Here is a 16,267-nt window from a genome sequence, read left to right on the forward strand (position 1 = left end):
CAATGGTTACAAAAACCTTTTGTCCATTTCTTCATTGAACCAAATTTGGAAATGTAATCCTCATTCTGAGCTAGTTTAGATGAAAATGAGAATTATTTAAGATTTTTTGCCTTAACTTTTAATACTAGAAATCACATAGGGAGTATGTTTGTCCATTTCCTTTCTTATGTTAAGGAATAGCTAAAGGATCCAAAGTCTATTTTGATGGTTATTTATACATTGCATACTGATAGGTGGGAATCCATACATAGATGAATAATAATCTAATTGAAAGACAGCCTCTGGCCTGGCTACTTAAAATAGTGCTCCGTTACCAATGAACATGATACCTGTGTATGAAAGGCAGGAGTGTCTGGCCCCAGAAACTTTAACCCTTATATCTGGGAGAAGGAGGGAGTATTATAAGGACATTAACAGGAAAGTAACATTTCTGTAAGGTGCATTATAAATAGCATTTTAAGAGACTACTTGATTTTGGGAACCAGATAGGAAGAACTGAGTGGAAATTTCTTGAGTATGTAAATTGATACAATCTTTCTGGAAAGCAATCTGGAAATATTTAGCAAGGCCTTTAAAAACATCTTACGTGCTGAATATAGAAAATTCTATTTCTGTTACAGGAAATTACAAAGAAATAATGAGAAACTCAGGTGAAAATCTACATACAAAGAAGTTCTAGATTTCTATTTATAGTGAAAAGCTAGAAACAACTCTGTATCCAATAAAAGAATTCTGAAATAAATTAAAGCTATAGCCATCTGTAAGATTATTATACGGTTTATGCAGTTGTTTTCAAAGCATATTTAAGGATCTCAGAAGATACTCATGGTAGAAACCTAAATTTTGAAAGCAGTGTACAAAGTATGATATTAATATATACTGTAACTCTAATTATGAATGAAAGTATAAGCTGTACAGTATTAACAGCTGTTAATTTTATATATGATTTTTTCTCTAATGAGAGAAAAAATAACATTTTTTGTTATCAAAAAAGTGAATTGAATATTTTAATAGGAAGTGCTTATGTTTAACATGTTCATTTTCAACCAAATGAAAATATAAGTTAATATAAGTTGTCACACTCTGATCTCTTTTAAATGTGTTCATTACAGACCCCACTGCAATCTCCAGCACAAGTACCTCCAAACAACAGTAAAGACCCTCTTCAGACAGCATGTGTGGAGCAAGGCACCAGCTCAGATGAAAATGAAATGTCTGACAAAAGCAAGAAACCATGCACGTCTCCATCCAGGAGAGACAGTTATAGTGACAGTAGTGGGAGTGGAGAAGACGACTTAGTGAAAGCTCCAGCAAAGATACCAAATATGAGCTGGAGTTCAGCTTTGCATCAGACTCTAAGCAACATGGTGTCACAGGCACAAAGTCAACACGACACACTCATGAGTCAAGAAAATACCATTTGTACCATGTTTTACTATCCTCAGAAAACACCTAATAAACCAGAACTTGAGGACAGGTATTGTCAATATTATGTGTAGCCCTCAAAGCAGCTGGTTGGTGTTAGTAACAAGAGCAGCCACCTCCATTTCTCTAAGAATGAAATGTGTCTATCTGTGAACCTCACAATTGTTAGGCAGAAGGTGACTCTATTGGATATCTAGCTATTGTATCTGACAGTTTTAGTTAGCACACTCTCTACCCATTTGACCTGAGCCTTGCTGCTCTTTTGAGCATATTAACTAGTAATTAAAGTTTTTTGTATTTCACCATCATTCATATTACTTATCAGAAGAAGAACAGACCTATTTCGATAGTGATGGGATAGAAGAATAAGGAGTAGACACATAAAGGGAAGCGGTAGGGAGGAAGTGGGTAGAGAGTTTGCAAAAGGTAGGACATAAAAGAGTACTGAAGAGGGGGACAGAAGAAATGATCAAAAGCATAGAGGAATACAGAGGGACAGACTACATCTATACCTATGAGAGTTATTCAGACATTTTATGGTTTAGTTACAACTTTGGGTATATTCAGGTCCAACTATCTATATGTTCAAGTTTTTTTTGTTGTTTTTTTCCTATTGTGTCATCCAAAATAACTACAAGAATAAGACTTACTCTTTTCTTATTTCTTCCTTTTTCTTATGTTGAAACACACATTAGGCTTCTGATAACATTAGCTTCAGCCTTGAATTAACAACGAGGAGTCAAAAGTATACCTATTTAGGGCTTCCCTGGTGGCGCAGTGGTTGAGAATCCACCTGCCGATGCAGGGGACACGGGTTCGTGCCCCGGTCCGGGAAGATCCCACATGCCACGGAGCGTCTGGGCCCGTGAGCCATGGCCACTGAGCCTGCGCGTCCGGAGCCTGTGCTCTGCAAGGGGAGAGGCCACAACAGTGAGAGGCCCGCATACTGCAAGCAACAACAACAACAACAACAAAAGTATACCTATTTAACTTTTCATACTGACTTATGCAGCTTAAAGAGGTAGACAGAGAATAAGAATCAGTAATGTTAGCATAGGACAGATGTGAAATAAATTCATAGTCCAGAATCAGACAAAAAGTAGCCTAGGATCTTAATAAAAAGCAAACATAAATATTTGTTGAGCATTTTCTGTTTGTGGCACAAACTTACTATATTGACATTGCAATGTGTTTGAAAATAGTCTTACTTTGTCTCTGTAGTAATCCTTCCCCTCGACCACCTAATGTAACTCCTGGGCAGAGTTGTCAATCTCAGTCGGAATCTGCTTCCACTAATGCAATGGATAAATATCATAAATGTCACACTTCTGAGCCAACTAGACAGGAAGGCTTGACGTCTTTGAAAAATGACTTGGGAAACCACCTTGAAGACTTTGAACTGGTGAGTTATTTCCTTTGTATGAAGAAAATTCCATATTTTCTCAAGTAAAATGTAGTCCTCTACAGTTTCCCTTTAGGGAAAAGGCCGTCTTTTAGATTAGCCTCATATCTATGTCCAGTAAATAGATAACATATCTGGCTGGTATGTTTCTTTGCTGAGAATTAGGGCAAAAGGCAAAAAGACTTGGGTATAAATCCTGACTCTACCACTGACTTGCTGCAGTTTGACAGGTGCCTATGGACAAATTACTTAATCCTCTGAGTCTTAGTAGTTTTAGCTCTAAAATGAGACTAGTAACCTCATAGTATTGTGGTGAGGATTAAATGAAATAACATATGTAGAGCACCTAGCACAGTACCTGTTATTTCCCAAATTCTGATGAGTTACCTGTTTAATTTTTAATCAAGTTTGAATGTAATTTTATTCTCCTCCACACTGTTTTATGGGTGCCTAAATGGAATCCTTTTCTTTACTAATAGCCCTAGAACTTCTAAAGCTACAAATTCAGTTTGGAAGCCAGCCAAATTTCCAAGAATAATATGCTTAACACTGATTTGAAATCACCCTTTTTCAATACTGTTTCTTTTTTGTTACCTAAGTAATAAATATTTATTATAGGAAAATTAGAAAACAAAGATTAAAACCACCTATAATCTCACCACTCAACAACCATAAACATTTTGGAGTTAATGTTTCCAGATACTTCATTTTCCTATAATTGCGTGTGTGTGTGTGTGTGTGTGTGTGTGTGTGTGTGTATGTAGCATCTACATCTTCAATTTCATTCTCAGCAACAGAGTGAATATAATCTTTGAACAGTTTCCTTAGAAGTCTGTCATCATGCCTGTAAGCTGTAACCAACCTTGTCTCAATTGAAATCTTAAAAAAAAAAAAAAAAAAAATTTACAACCAAATACCTCAAGTTGTGATATTTAGTCACCCAGACTTCATGTATTTACTCCCCAAAAAACTTTCTTTTGTTGCTCTTGGCATGGGTGTTTGTCTCTGTTTGTTCTGAAAATACAAGAATTGAAGCATGAGTAAGTTCTGTCTCAGCTATCTCTAGACAAGCACATAATGTTGAATTTAAACTCAACTCTTACATGGGCAGGGAGGCATTTTCTAGAATTGGACATACGTGTCTTCTTCACTTGGGCAAGTTAAGTACCTTTTAAGGTGTAGTGTCCTCCTGTGTTAATCAATGGAAATAATATTTGTCTTTCTCTTTGCCTTTACAGCAAAATAGACAACCTAAAAGAATCACTGTTTTCTTCCCTTAGGAGATGATAGAACTCCACATTACCCTAATTAAGTCGGAAAAAGGAAGCCTGGGTTTTACAGTAACCAAAGGCAATCAGAGTATTGGTTGTTATGTTCATGATGTCATTCAGGATCCAGCCAAAAGTGATGGAAGGCTAAGACCTGGGGACCGGCTCATAAAGGTGAGACATTTAAGCAGACTCTATTTGTGCAAATGTGGCCAAAGATCAATCCAGGGCTGAAGAAGGAAAAGCAAGAAGGTTGAGTTAATATAATACTCTATTTCACTGCTTGGTTTATGTTTTCCTTCTCCACCTCTTAAAAGTAAAGGCCTAAAGTTGTTAAAAAATAAAAAAAAAAAAAAAATGTTATTTTGAGCAAAAAAAAAAATTAATAAATAAATACATTTGTATACTAGGGGAAAAAAAAAAGTAAAGGCCTTTATATAGTAATAATTTGGAAAATGCTTAATCTCAGTTAAGGCATTAAACAAGCTATCTTGAGTCTCAGGAAGAGAAAGTTTCTTAAATTGCTATAAGAATAAATTTTCTGTATTAGCAAAGTAATGACATTTGTTAGGTATTTTACATTATTATTTCATTTATAATTACTTGGTCATTGTGTTCATCATTTCCACAGTAGAGGGGATTACCAATAAACTAGAGACAGTTCTTTATTGTGAATCTCCTACTGGCTAAAATAAATTGTATAAAAAGTTAGGGAAATTACTGTATTCTGTTTGCAACTTCTGTGTTCCAGTAATTGTAATCCTACTTTGCCCCATTCTCATTTTTATAGGTTAATGATACAGATGTTACAAAAATGACTCACACAGATGCAGTGAATCTACTCCGAGCTGCGCCCAAGACAGTCAGATTAGTTCTTGGCCGAGTTCTAGAATTACCCAGGATGCTAATGCTGCCTGATTTGCTACCTGATATTACATTTACATGCAACAAAGAGGAGCTGGGTAATGCAAATTCAAGCTTTGTGCAGTGTGAGTTTTCTTGGCTAGATTAAGAGTAAGTACTGTTAAGACTAAGGAAAAAAATATTTTTCTGTTTCCTGAAGGTTTTTCCTTATCTGGAGGTCACGACAGCCTTCATCAAGTGGTATATGTTAGTGATATCAATCCGAGGTCAGTTGCAGCCACTGAGGGTAATCTCCAGCTCTTAGACATCATCCACTATGTGAACGGAGTCAGCACACAAGGAATGACTTTGGAAGAAGCTAAGAGAGCATTAGACATGTCACTGCCTTCAGTGGTGCTGAAAGCAACAAGGTACTCTGCAGTTATTCACGGATTTTGTTTGTGTGTGCACATGCATTTCAGGCCATTAAAAGATACTAGGTTTTCTTAAAGATATTCCTGAATTAGTAATTCACAGACTAAGTGAATGAGCGTTAGTAATTTATGTGTTTCCTTCATAGTAGTCAAATGTCTGTGCCAGTTTTCATGCCTCGCACCTGCATCCCACACTATCCAGAGCAATCCTCAAACAAGTCTCACCAATCACTGTAGTAAAGCAAGGGCTGTGTGCTGATTGCCTTAGACCTAAATTAAGACCAGCCCTGATGAAAAGGGATAAGAATATATTGACTGGCCAGGCCAGTCCTGGCCGATTCCCACAGCTGGGACACAGTCAGTCCTACCTGAACGTCATGTCTACAACCAATGGGGCATAGACCATCACATTCACTATACCTCATGACAATTTCATGTTATAAAAAATGCTAATAGCAACTTTTCTTTCACTTAATAATGGAAATAAATTGAAAAAAGTATGTATTAGTTTCTCTTTTTTTAATGTTTTTATTTATTTGGCTGCATCGGGTCTTCATTGCGGCATGTGGGATCTTTTTGTTGCAGCACTCGTTGAGGTGCTCATTGCAGTGCGTGGGCTCTTTGTTGCGGCGCCCAGGCTTCTCTAGTTGTTGCATGCGGGTTTTCTCCTCTCTAGTTGTGGTGCAGGCTCCAGGGTGTGTGGGCTCTGTAGTTTGCAGCAGGTGGGCTCTCTAGCTGAGGTGTGCGAGCTCGGTAGTTGTGGCACAGGGGCTTAGTTGCTCCGCGGCATGTGGGATCTTAGTTCCCCAACCAGTGATCGAACCCATGTCACCTGCACTGGAAGGTGGATTCTTTACCACTGGACCACCAGGGAAGTCCCTATGTATTAGTTTCTTACTACTATTAAATTACTACAAATTCTTTGTCCTAAAATCAAGGTGTTGGCAAGCTCCCTTCCATAGGCTGCAGGAGAAAATCCATTTCCTTGCTTTTCCAACTTTTAGACATTGCCCATATTCCTTGGTTCATAGCCCTTTGCCATGTTCAAAGCCAGCAATCACAGCACTCTTTGCTTTGGTCGTCACATCTTTCTGACTCTGACATTCCTACCTCTCTGTTTAACTTATAAGGACCCCTGTGATTACATTGGGCCCAGCCAGATAATCCAGAATAATCTCCTCATCTCTAGATCCTTAATTTACTCACATCTGCAAAATTCCTTTTGCCATGCAAGGTAACATATTCAAAGGTTCTGGGGATTATAATGCATACATCTTTGGGGGGCCATTACTCTGCCTGCCACACGTACATGAACCCAGGCTTTCTAGATTACGGTCTTATGTTACATAAGAGAAAACTTCACATTTGTATCTGCGATACATGGTGAGTTTTATATAGTATGTCTTCCAAAATATAGAAACTGTTAATTAAATCATTTGATCATAAACCCATTTTTCCTTCTGAACCTTTAAGTTAGATGGTATACTTTTTCCCTTGAACATAACCCCTGACAGGTTTTCTTCAATATTTCTAAAAATTAGATTGGCATACAGTTATTTTCATAGGTGTACCTGAATGTTAATTAGTGGAGGAGGAAAGTGTTCAAACAACCTGGAAAATGTTTTTATGAAAACATTTCTGCTAACCATAGATCTAGATGAATTTTTTGCCTCCAAATCACTAGAGCACCCCTTACCCTGGGTCTAAAATCAGTTTCTTTTCTCTTTCTACTTTCATCTTTGCTGAAGTCACTAAAGATACAGTAGTAGCAGTCATAGTTACCTTACCCTTCATTCTTCTTCCAGCTCTCTCTCCTCTGTTGTTTTATTTCTGCCCTCTTTTAAGTCCATAGCGGGGCTTTCCTGGTGGCACAGCGGTTAAGAATCTGCCTGCCAACGCAGGGGACACGGGTTCAAGCCCTGGCCTGGGAAGGTCCCACATGCCGCGGATCAACTGAGCCCACGAGCCACAACTACTGAGCCTGTGCTCTAGAGCCCACAGGCCACAACTGCTGAGCCCATGTGCCACATCTACCGAAGGCTGCGTGCCTAGAGCCCGTGCTCCACAACGAGAGAAGGCACTGCAATGAGAAGCCCACGCACCGCAAGGAAGAGTAGCCCCCACTTGCCGCAATTAGAGAAAGCCCGCGCGCAGCAACAAAGACCTAATGCAGCCAAAAATAAAATAAATAAATTTATTTAAAAATTAAAGAAATAATAAAATAAAGTCTACAGGGTAACAGTAATGGAGGGTTGTATACTTGTGGTAATTATTTGTCAAGAGCTGTAAAGTGTCTGTAATTTTACCCTATTTGCAAACTAATAAACTAACCAGTTATTGTTTTATGAATGCTGGTAGAAGATATGAAACTCCTGTATCAGAAACAAAAGACCTTATTACTAAAGGCACAGCAAGCAGCATGAGCATGGTATTGGTGTCGGTTCCCATGTCCTCCAAGTCCCATGGAGATGACATATGTGGGCCTAGTGGGTTTCTGTACATGCAGTGGGTTATAGTACAGGAGAAGAGTACTGTAAGAGGAGCCAGGGAACCCACCACTTTATGGCAGCCTGTAAGAAAGCTTGCATTTTGTTTGGGGAGAGAGATTACGTAATTCCTCAAGCTTGCTCACCCTGAACATAGCCTTGAGAATTGGCCCAGATAAAAAGTGGTTAGAGCCTTTGCATTTCTGAGGTACCCAGCAAGAACATACAGGGATGCTTAGGACCCATGGCTGATTGCCTCTCCCAACACTGTATACCTTAGGCAACCTCCCTTTTCTTTCAAGTATTAGCAACAATAAAATCACATTCTAATCCTCTTCCAAGGTGCTGTCTCTTGACTGTTTTTCATGTTGGGTGGTACTATTCTTTAATGCTTTGAATATATGTATTTTGTCTAGATTTTCACTTTAAATAATTCCAAAGAAAAACATGTATCAGGGGCTTTAGATAGGCAAAACTTAGTTCACTGTCACTCAGGTGATAGTTCAAAGATAACTACACTCAGAAGTCACAGATGACTAAGTTATTAGATCATGAATATTACCAGTGTTTTAAATGAGAGGGAAAATATGGTGATGTATTGAACTGAAACCCAAGAAAGATTATGTAAAGAAGTGATTCTTAATCTTTTTTTCAGTCAAGAATGTCTCCCTCAAGCATGTATAGATGAACCCTGATAAAATTTTGTCTGCAGCTTCAGGAAGTACCTAGACCCCCTGAAGCCCATCTAAAATAAAGCTCCTGAGGCTAAATAGTTAACAGATGGCTTGAAGGATATTTAAACAAACATCTTAAATAATTTGCAATTGCGTTTTGTTTTGTTTTGTTTTTTGTAAACAACACAGAGATGGTCATCCAGTGGTTCCCAGTTCTAAGACGTCTGCTGTTTCAGCTCCAAAGTCAGCCAAAGCCAATGGTAAGGATATAATCATTTTATGACAGCAAGTAGTTATAGAGAGGTAACTATTTTTTTCCCCAAAAGCAAGTTTGGATACTATCACCAAAATGTTTTTATTGCCCTTCCAGACTGTTTTGCAGGATCTGAGTGAAAAAATTATACTTAAATAAAAGCATCTCTAATATTCTGTGCATAATAGGAAAGAGTAGAGCAGCATGGCATTTAAAGCCAGATAGAACTGAGTTTAAAAGTCCTGTGTAACCTTAGCAAGTTACCTGATCTGTATCTAAGCCTCTATTTTCTACCAGTAAAATAAGAACATTAATAGTATCTACCTGTTAAGGTTATAATGAGACATAAATACAATAATATACTTACCACAATTATTGTCACATAATAATTTCTTCAGACAGTTACTAAATTTCTTCTCTAGGCCAGGCAGTGTTCTGGGCATTGTGAATATAGCAATGAGTAAACAAAGTATCTGTCTTATATTCTAGCATAGTAATAGAAATTGTAATCTTAATAGTTGTGGCAGCAAACATTAATTTAATGCTTTTTCTGGACTAAGCATTCCCCTGGGTGCTTAAATCCTCACAGCAACCCTGTGAGACTAGTATTACTATTATCCTCCTTTTATAGAAGGGGAAACCAAGGCACAGAAAAGTTTGATAACTTGCCCAAGCTACAGGGTTAATAAATAGTCAAGCCAGAATTTAAACCTAGGATCTCTGACTCCATGCTCTCATTTACATAATCAGGCTCAGTAAATGTAGCTTTTATTGATAGTATTCATATAAGAATGTTAGATACAGGGGAATGTGGTTGAACTTAAAGAGTATTTGAAATGTAAATCCAGAACTTCTTAGTACTTATATAGCTAAACTTTTAGGTTATCAGGCAGTAGTATCTAAATACCAAAATAGCTAAAAGAAATCTGCCAATTGCAGTTGTAGTTTGATTATCTTTGTTCTCTGTTGTTATCTGAATGCCTTAGGGGTCCTTCTTGCTGCTTTCTAATAGTTGTGGTTCACATTAGAGTCAAACTACCTCACAGAACAGTCAGGAGAGCATTTTTCTAGTGACCTCTGAGAAGACTCCTGTTTGTAACTTTCAAGGCAGAGGAGGGTAGCTGTGCCCTGCCCCCTTGTAGAAACTGCCTAGTAATCTGTCTTTATGGGATTCTCAGGCCTAATTTCTTTATGAATTCTGAAAATCACATAGTATCAGTAATAGGAACTCTCTTGTAGTGATGAAAATGTAAAATGGTACAACCATTTTGGAAAACAATTTGCCAGTTTCTTAAAAATTTAAACATATGCCCACCATATGATCCAGCCGTTCCACTCCTGTTTGTTTACTAAAGAGAAAACAAAGCATATATTCATACACAAAAACTTGTACAGGAATTTTTTAGCAGCTTTCTTTGTAATATCCAAAATCTGAAACCACTCAAATGTCTAAAATCTGTTGAATGAATAATCATTTGTAATATATCCAAGCAACAGAATACTACTCAGCAATAAAAATGAATAGATTGTTGATACATGCAACAACATAATTAAAATAAAATAGGTATGCTGAATGAAAGAAACCAGACCAAAAAAAGAATCCATATTGTATTATTTCAATTTATACAAGACTGTACAAAAGTGCAAATTAATCTATAGTGACAAAGGAGATCAGTGGTTGCCTGGGGACAGAGGGGGAGAGAGGAACGGGGAACAGGTGGGAGAGATTACAAATAATAAACTATTGTGCTTTATACTATTCCAGTATGATTCTTTTGAACCAGTGGTTCAGTTTTGGTATACTTTTTAATTATTTTTCCTGGTAGTTTAATAAGGTATCTCCTGGAAATAATGAATCTAATTTTTAACTGTAGGGGAAACAATATCATTTTTAATATATGTATTGATTTTTTTGTGCTGATATCTAAGAGTTAAAATCCACATTTGGTTTATAAATATACTAAAAGTCCTTTCCAGTTGTATCCATACTTATTTTTCTGTGTTAAATTGATAGTCTTTGTGAAATGAGATAAAGGACCTGCTATTTTTCCAGTGACTATATAGTTCAGCACCTGTAATGTCTCTTCCATTTAGTTGGGAAAATCTATATTTAGTATCTCACACTAGAAACATTTAGCCCAAACTGAGCTTTTATGCAAACTATTTTCTGTTAAGAAATTGACTTTGTCCTTGGAATAAATCCTTCTCTAATATTTGATTCCATTTAGTTGATTTTAAGTCACTTTGTGATATGACCTCTCTTAGTGTATTAATAAAAATAAGAACATGCACAGAAATATGGGTTTTCTTTCACTGTTTTGTTGTCCCTAATCTGGTTCTGAGTGGCTCATCCTTTTCTTTCTGTTCTCCCTTCAGGTCATCACATTGTGGAGCCTTGTGGCAAACCGGCACTCACACCTAATTACTCATTCTCCAAGGTAAGTGAAAAGCCACCTTCTCTGTGTCCTACTTCCTTATCTAAATAAGTAGCTTGTTTGTATTTTGAACCAAACTGATTTCATATTTAAATATTTGCCTTTTTTAGACACATGTATTGATTTTTAGATACGTGTACTTAGTGAACTAATAGGACTTACTAAGTAACACACAATGAAAGGCCCCCACACAAGTAACCCTACATCGTTGGGCACACATTGAGCTCTTAAATAGGCTGATTACTTATATAGATAGCTTTAGTGCTGGGATTTTTTATTAATATGCACAATTCTTTTGGTTGTCTCTTAGATACCCAGAAGAGAAAAATGTAATTAAGAGTGGGTTAACATTGACCAGCAGTGACTCTCAAATGACAGATCTCTGCTACTAGTGAGGCAAAACTGTAGTGGCAAAAGAAATAGGCTTACTTGCTTTTTTAAAGACATAGAAAATGCTTTGCTACATAATAAAATGAAAGAACCTAAATCATTTAAGATTATCACAGGGAAATCTGGAGGTGTTTTAACAAAAATATTTTAATACGTAACTAAATTCCACTTTCAAGCCCTTTATTTAAGGCTACATTTATACCCATTTGTTTGGCTAACATTTCTTTTTACTTTCTGGCATGTAATATACACAGCTTCCAGCTGGATCTTCATTTCATGGAACTGTTTTATCTCACAAGTATCTCATGCAATCTATTCTGAACCTCACTACTCAAATATCTTTCCATGTAAAATCCAGAGCTGAGGCATTTCCCTCCTAGTAATCTGAAAATCTTACCAGCTCAGCAAGATTTCTGGAATTAGAACTTTTGTTATTCGTGATTGTAAACATTTTTTGTTGGAGTTAAAATCTTCCAGGAAGTCTCCCAAACGATATTCTGTCCTTGAATACTAATGTCTGTACTATGAATTTCTCATGAAGAGTGGAATTTTACAATCCAGTGAAATTTTTTGACATTATGTAACCATTATTTATGAAGAGATAATTTCATTGCATCTACTATCTCTACCTTTTATCTTTTTCTTTCTTAACATCTTTATTGGAGTATAACTGCTTTACAATGGTGTGTTAGTTTCTGCTTTATAACAAAGTGAATCAGTTATACATATACATATATCCCTATATCTCTTCCCTCTTGCATCTCCCTCCCTCCCACCCTCCCTATCCCACCCCTCTAGGCGGTCACAAAGCACCAAGCTGATCTCCCTGTGCTATGCGGCTGCTTCCCACTACCTAGCTATTTTACGTTTGGTAGTGTATATACGTCCATGCCACTCTCTCACTTGGTCCCATCTTACCCTTCCCCCTCAAGTCCATTATCTAGTAGGTCTGCATCTTTATTCCCATCTTGCCCCTAGGTTCTTCATGACCTTTTTTGTTGTTGTTTTTTAGATTCCATATATATGTGTTGGCATACGGTATTTGTTTTTCTCTTTCTGACTTACTTCACTCTGTATGACAGACTCTAGGTCTACCTTTTATCTTAATAAAAAAAAGTAAAACCTTTTTTAGCAAACCACGCTTTATTTGTATAAAATTATTTTAATTTATTCTAATCATTTAATATTGAATTTTGCCCTAATCATCTTTCTTTTAATAGGCTACGTGCCATGAAGTGCTTCACAATTAACCACTGAATTTAAAAGTTACATTCCATTTAATTATTACTTTATAGTTATGAATCCATTGCTATTTTCCTTAAATTGAGATGAGGTTTAGACTAGATTTGAAAATCTTTATAGCCAACAGTTGATCAGATTGCTAAACTGAAGACTATGTCCATGTAACAACTTCACAAATACTTAAAAGATTGACTTTTTTTCATTTCCCTGAACTTCTAAGTTTAGTAGGTCTATTTAACTTTTCGAAAAAGTTCTATGGAAGATAGATCCCATAGAATATGCCTTAAAAAGAGATTTCTGCAGTCAAATAAATTTAGGAAATACTACATAATACATTTCTCTTTTGACAACTCAAAATTTATATTAGTAAGCATTGTGAGAATTCTTAGAATAAAAATATTGATTTAATGTTGCTTAGTCTAGTGTTTCCAGGCATATCTGATGATGGAAAGTCCCATACCCTTTGCATATTTCATTGCACTGGTATCCAAGGTGGGGGGATATAAAAAGGATTTTGTACCAAGAAAGAAGGGGAGAAGGACGTGGAGGGACAGTGTGCAGTCCCTCCCTAATCCTGGATGTTAGTAAAATAGTAAACTAATGATTTGCTTTGGTTTTATACTTTAGGTTAATGGGGAAGAAATAATTGAAATTTTGTACCCTGAAGGAAAATGTTCTACCTATCAGATGAAGGAATCAGCAGACCTGATTCTATCCAAAGGTAGTTTCCCAAATTGAGTCATCCAGTTACTCTAAGTACCCTAATAATTCAAGTAATAAAGAAATGTTGGCAGCCTTTCTTATTTGCCTTACATGTTCCTGTAGCTTTAAAAGGAAAGATTATTGTTCAGAGAAATAAAAGAACAGCATAAAATTAATATTAGCTGCACTACTGTACAAATGTCCAGTATTCATTCTCATCTTTAAGATTAAAATGATTTTTAAATGATTGAAGAGATAGCAGTTTTGTTTGATAATTGTTTCTTGTATTTTTTGAAGCAGCAATTCACTGGCTACCTAATAACTGAGACATTTTTTCTTGGGGTTGTTTTGGCTGCCCTATTATATCCTTAATCTTTGTTAACATAACTTCTTTGGTTGAAATTTCTTTAGTTTCTTTTATAAATTAACAATTTGGGATTAAGTTAGGGAAATAAACATTAAATTATTAATGTCATTTGAAAAGGTGTATCACAGGGATTGATTTTGGTTTATTCAGTTGCATTTGTGTGGTCTTTTGTCATAACAGCCAAAGTAGTTCTAGAACTAAAAATGCCTGGGTCCCATTAATGTAAACCACTTTTCCTGTCATGGCTGCTTTTTCAAAGTGGATGCTTAAAATTTGAAAGACCTGGCATATTATATTTGAAACATTGTCTCTTTCTCATATCAGTATTTTTTAAAGTAAAATCCCATGTAAATTACTGTTTTTCAAGAATCTGTTGTACAAGAAGATGATATTTATGATGATCCTCAAGAAGCTGAAGTTATCCAGTCTCTGCTGGATGTTGTGGATGAGGAAGCTCAGAATCTTTTAAACCAAAATAATGCAGCACAAGATGCCTGTGCTCCAGGTAGAAGAACCAGAATGAGTAAGTTGGTACACAGAAGGAGTACAGAAAGGCCTCTACAGAGCATTTTAATTCCTCTTGGCCTATTTCTTTCTTTCCCAGGTGCATTGAAAACCAGTGGGAAGTTATGTGAAGAGAGAGCAGAAGATACAGACTATGATGGTTCACCTTTACCTGAAGAGTTTACGGAGGTAAGGATAATACCTAGGTAAACACTCTGTGATGCTATATCTTGTTAGAATTCTCTGATGAGGCCTTACCTCTCCCTACCTAACGGTTTCCCTTCTGAGTATTAAAGATAATATCCTGATGGCTGGTTAGTAACCTCAGTAAGAATTAGAACTGATGTCATTTACTCATTTTGGAGAAAGAACTTGCCTTTAAATCATTTAACCTCTTTTGGTGAAGGTTTCCATTCAGGAAAATAGTGCCCGAAAACCTTTTTTTTTTTTCTTTTTTTGCATCTTCATTATTATTACCCCAAATAAAAGTTGGTAATTCCAAGATCCCATTCCAGTTAATACCTAACCTAGGTAGAAAACTTGATTTTTATCCTTGAGTGCTTGTTGTCTTCTGCCCCTCATGGATCCTTGGTCTTAATTATCATGGAAACATCTCATTCTTTCATTTATTCCATGGCTTTTGCTCTGATTGCTCTGCAATTTCAGTTGAGACATGTTTTAAAAGATTTAGAAAACTGACATTCATAATACATTAAACTAGTTGAATGCAAACTAGTAAAAATAAGCTGTACAGGAATTAGTGCTTAATATATAGTATATACGTTTGTTAAAATCTTAAAAAAAATAAAACCCCAAAGTTGGAATCATCTGAGATTAATTTTATTTTTTGCATTTAAGAGTCATCCTATGCCAGGGAAAGAATTACTATTCAAGTTTCCCCAAGCCAAAAAAAAAAAAGAAGAAGAAGGAAGAGAAAGAAACAATTAATTTTCAAAAATGTAATCATAGACTTATTTAAGACTAAGACTTCAGATCTTCTGGGACATTGAGCTGACTAAGAAAAGAGCATGAAATAGTAGATAAATAATATGTAAGCCTGCTCAAACTAGGCATCACCCTATTTATATGAATCTGATCTTGCCCATTGTTCTAGGATAATTTCCCTCACAAGTCTTCTGATTCTTCCTATTGAACATCTTCAAAATTGTCAAAACTAAGCTGGTCTGGATTCTTACCACGCATGTACCCACACACAATCTCATATACACGTGATTATTTTCATTAAATACTTATATATAATTAATGTGTATAAATACAAGGAAGCTTATATCTGTTTTATTATGTATTTCCTAATCTAAAAAAATGATTACACAAATATTGAATAGCTCACAATGGATCATGCTGTAGTGTTTTTAAGTTATTGTTCTTTTGTACTATCTAAATATTAATAATTATAACAATAAGCTCTTTGAAAAAGGTTTTCTGAACATTTTAAATCATACTATAATCATATTTTTATTAATACTATTTAAAATACCCCTTAAAATGTATGTTCTGAAGTCTCTTAACTAAGACAGTAAATAAAAATCTTTAATTTCCATTTCAAAATCCAATGCCTTTTCTTTAAAAAAAAACAAAAAGCTTAACATAATATAGATTCTCTTTTACACTGAGCTATTATAACAAAAGTTTAGAGCAGAAAACTACATTCAGGTTGCTTTTTTTATTTTGATAACGAAGACATTACATCCTCATTGTAAAAAAAATATTTTAAACAGAATCATTTAAAAATGCAAGCTCCTGGGGCTTCCCTGCTGGCACAGTGGTTGAGAGTCCGCCTGCCGATGCAGGGGACACAGGTTCGTGCCCTGGTCCGGGAAG

The 16,267-nt window shown here is 36.0% G+C and overlaps 1 protein-coding gene across 5 annotated transcripts in view; it reads left to right on the forward strand.

Moving 5' to 3' along the window:
- Positions 1-16,267, forward strand: part of PTPN13 (protein tyrosine phosphatase non-receptor type 13) — a 230,421-nt gene that overhangs the window by 185,286 nt on the left and 28,868 nt on the right. For 4 of the 5 annotated variants that reach the window (XM_007465717.1, XM_007465718.1, XM_007465719.1 and 1 more), the window contains 10 exons: positions 1,113-1,477; positions 2,647-2,827; positions 4,111-4,269; positions 4,886-5,057; positions 5,159-5,369; positions 8,722-8,792; positions 11,162-11,223; positions 13,480-13,573; positions 14,289-14,426; positions 14,526-14,614. In XM_007465717.1, the coding sequence (XP_007465779.1) occupies positions 1,113-1,477; positions 2,647-2,827; positions 4,111-4,269; positions 4,886-5,057; positions 5,159-5,369; positions 8,722-8,792; positions 11,162-11,223; positions 13,480-13,573; positions 14,289-14,426; positions 14,526-14,614 (1,542 nt within the window). Of the gene's footprint in view, positions 1-1,112; positions 1,478-2,646; positions 2,828-4,107; positions 4,270-4,885; positions 5,058-5,158; positions 5,370-8,721; positions 8,793-11,161; positions 11,224-13,479; positions 13,574-14,288; positions 14,427-14,525; positions 14,615-16,267 lie in introns of all 5 variants that reach the window. The other variant, XM_007465716.1, reaches the window with a different exon arrangement.

Source organism: Lipotes vexillifer, unplaced genomic scaffold, assembly GCF_000442215.2.
Source record: "Lipotes vexillifer unplaced genomic scaffold, Lipotes_vexillifer_v1.1 scaffold301, whole genome shotgun sequence".
In the NCBI taxonomy this organism is placed as follows: domain Eukaryota; kingdom Metazoa; phylum Chordata; class Mammalia; order Artiodactyla; family Lipotidae; genus Lipotes; species Lipotes vexillifer.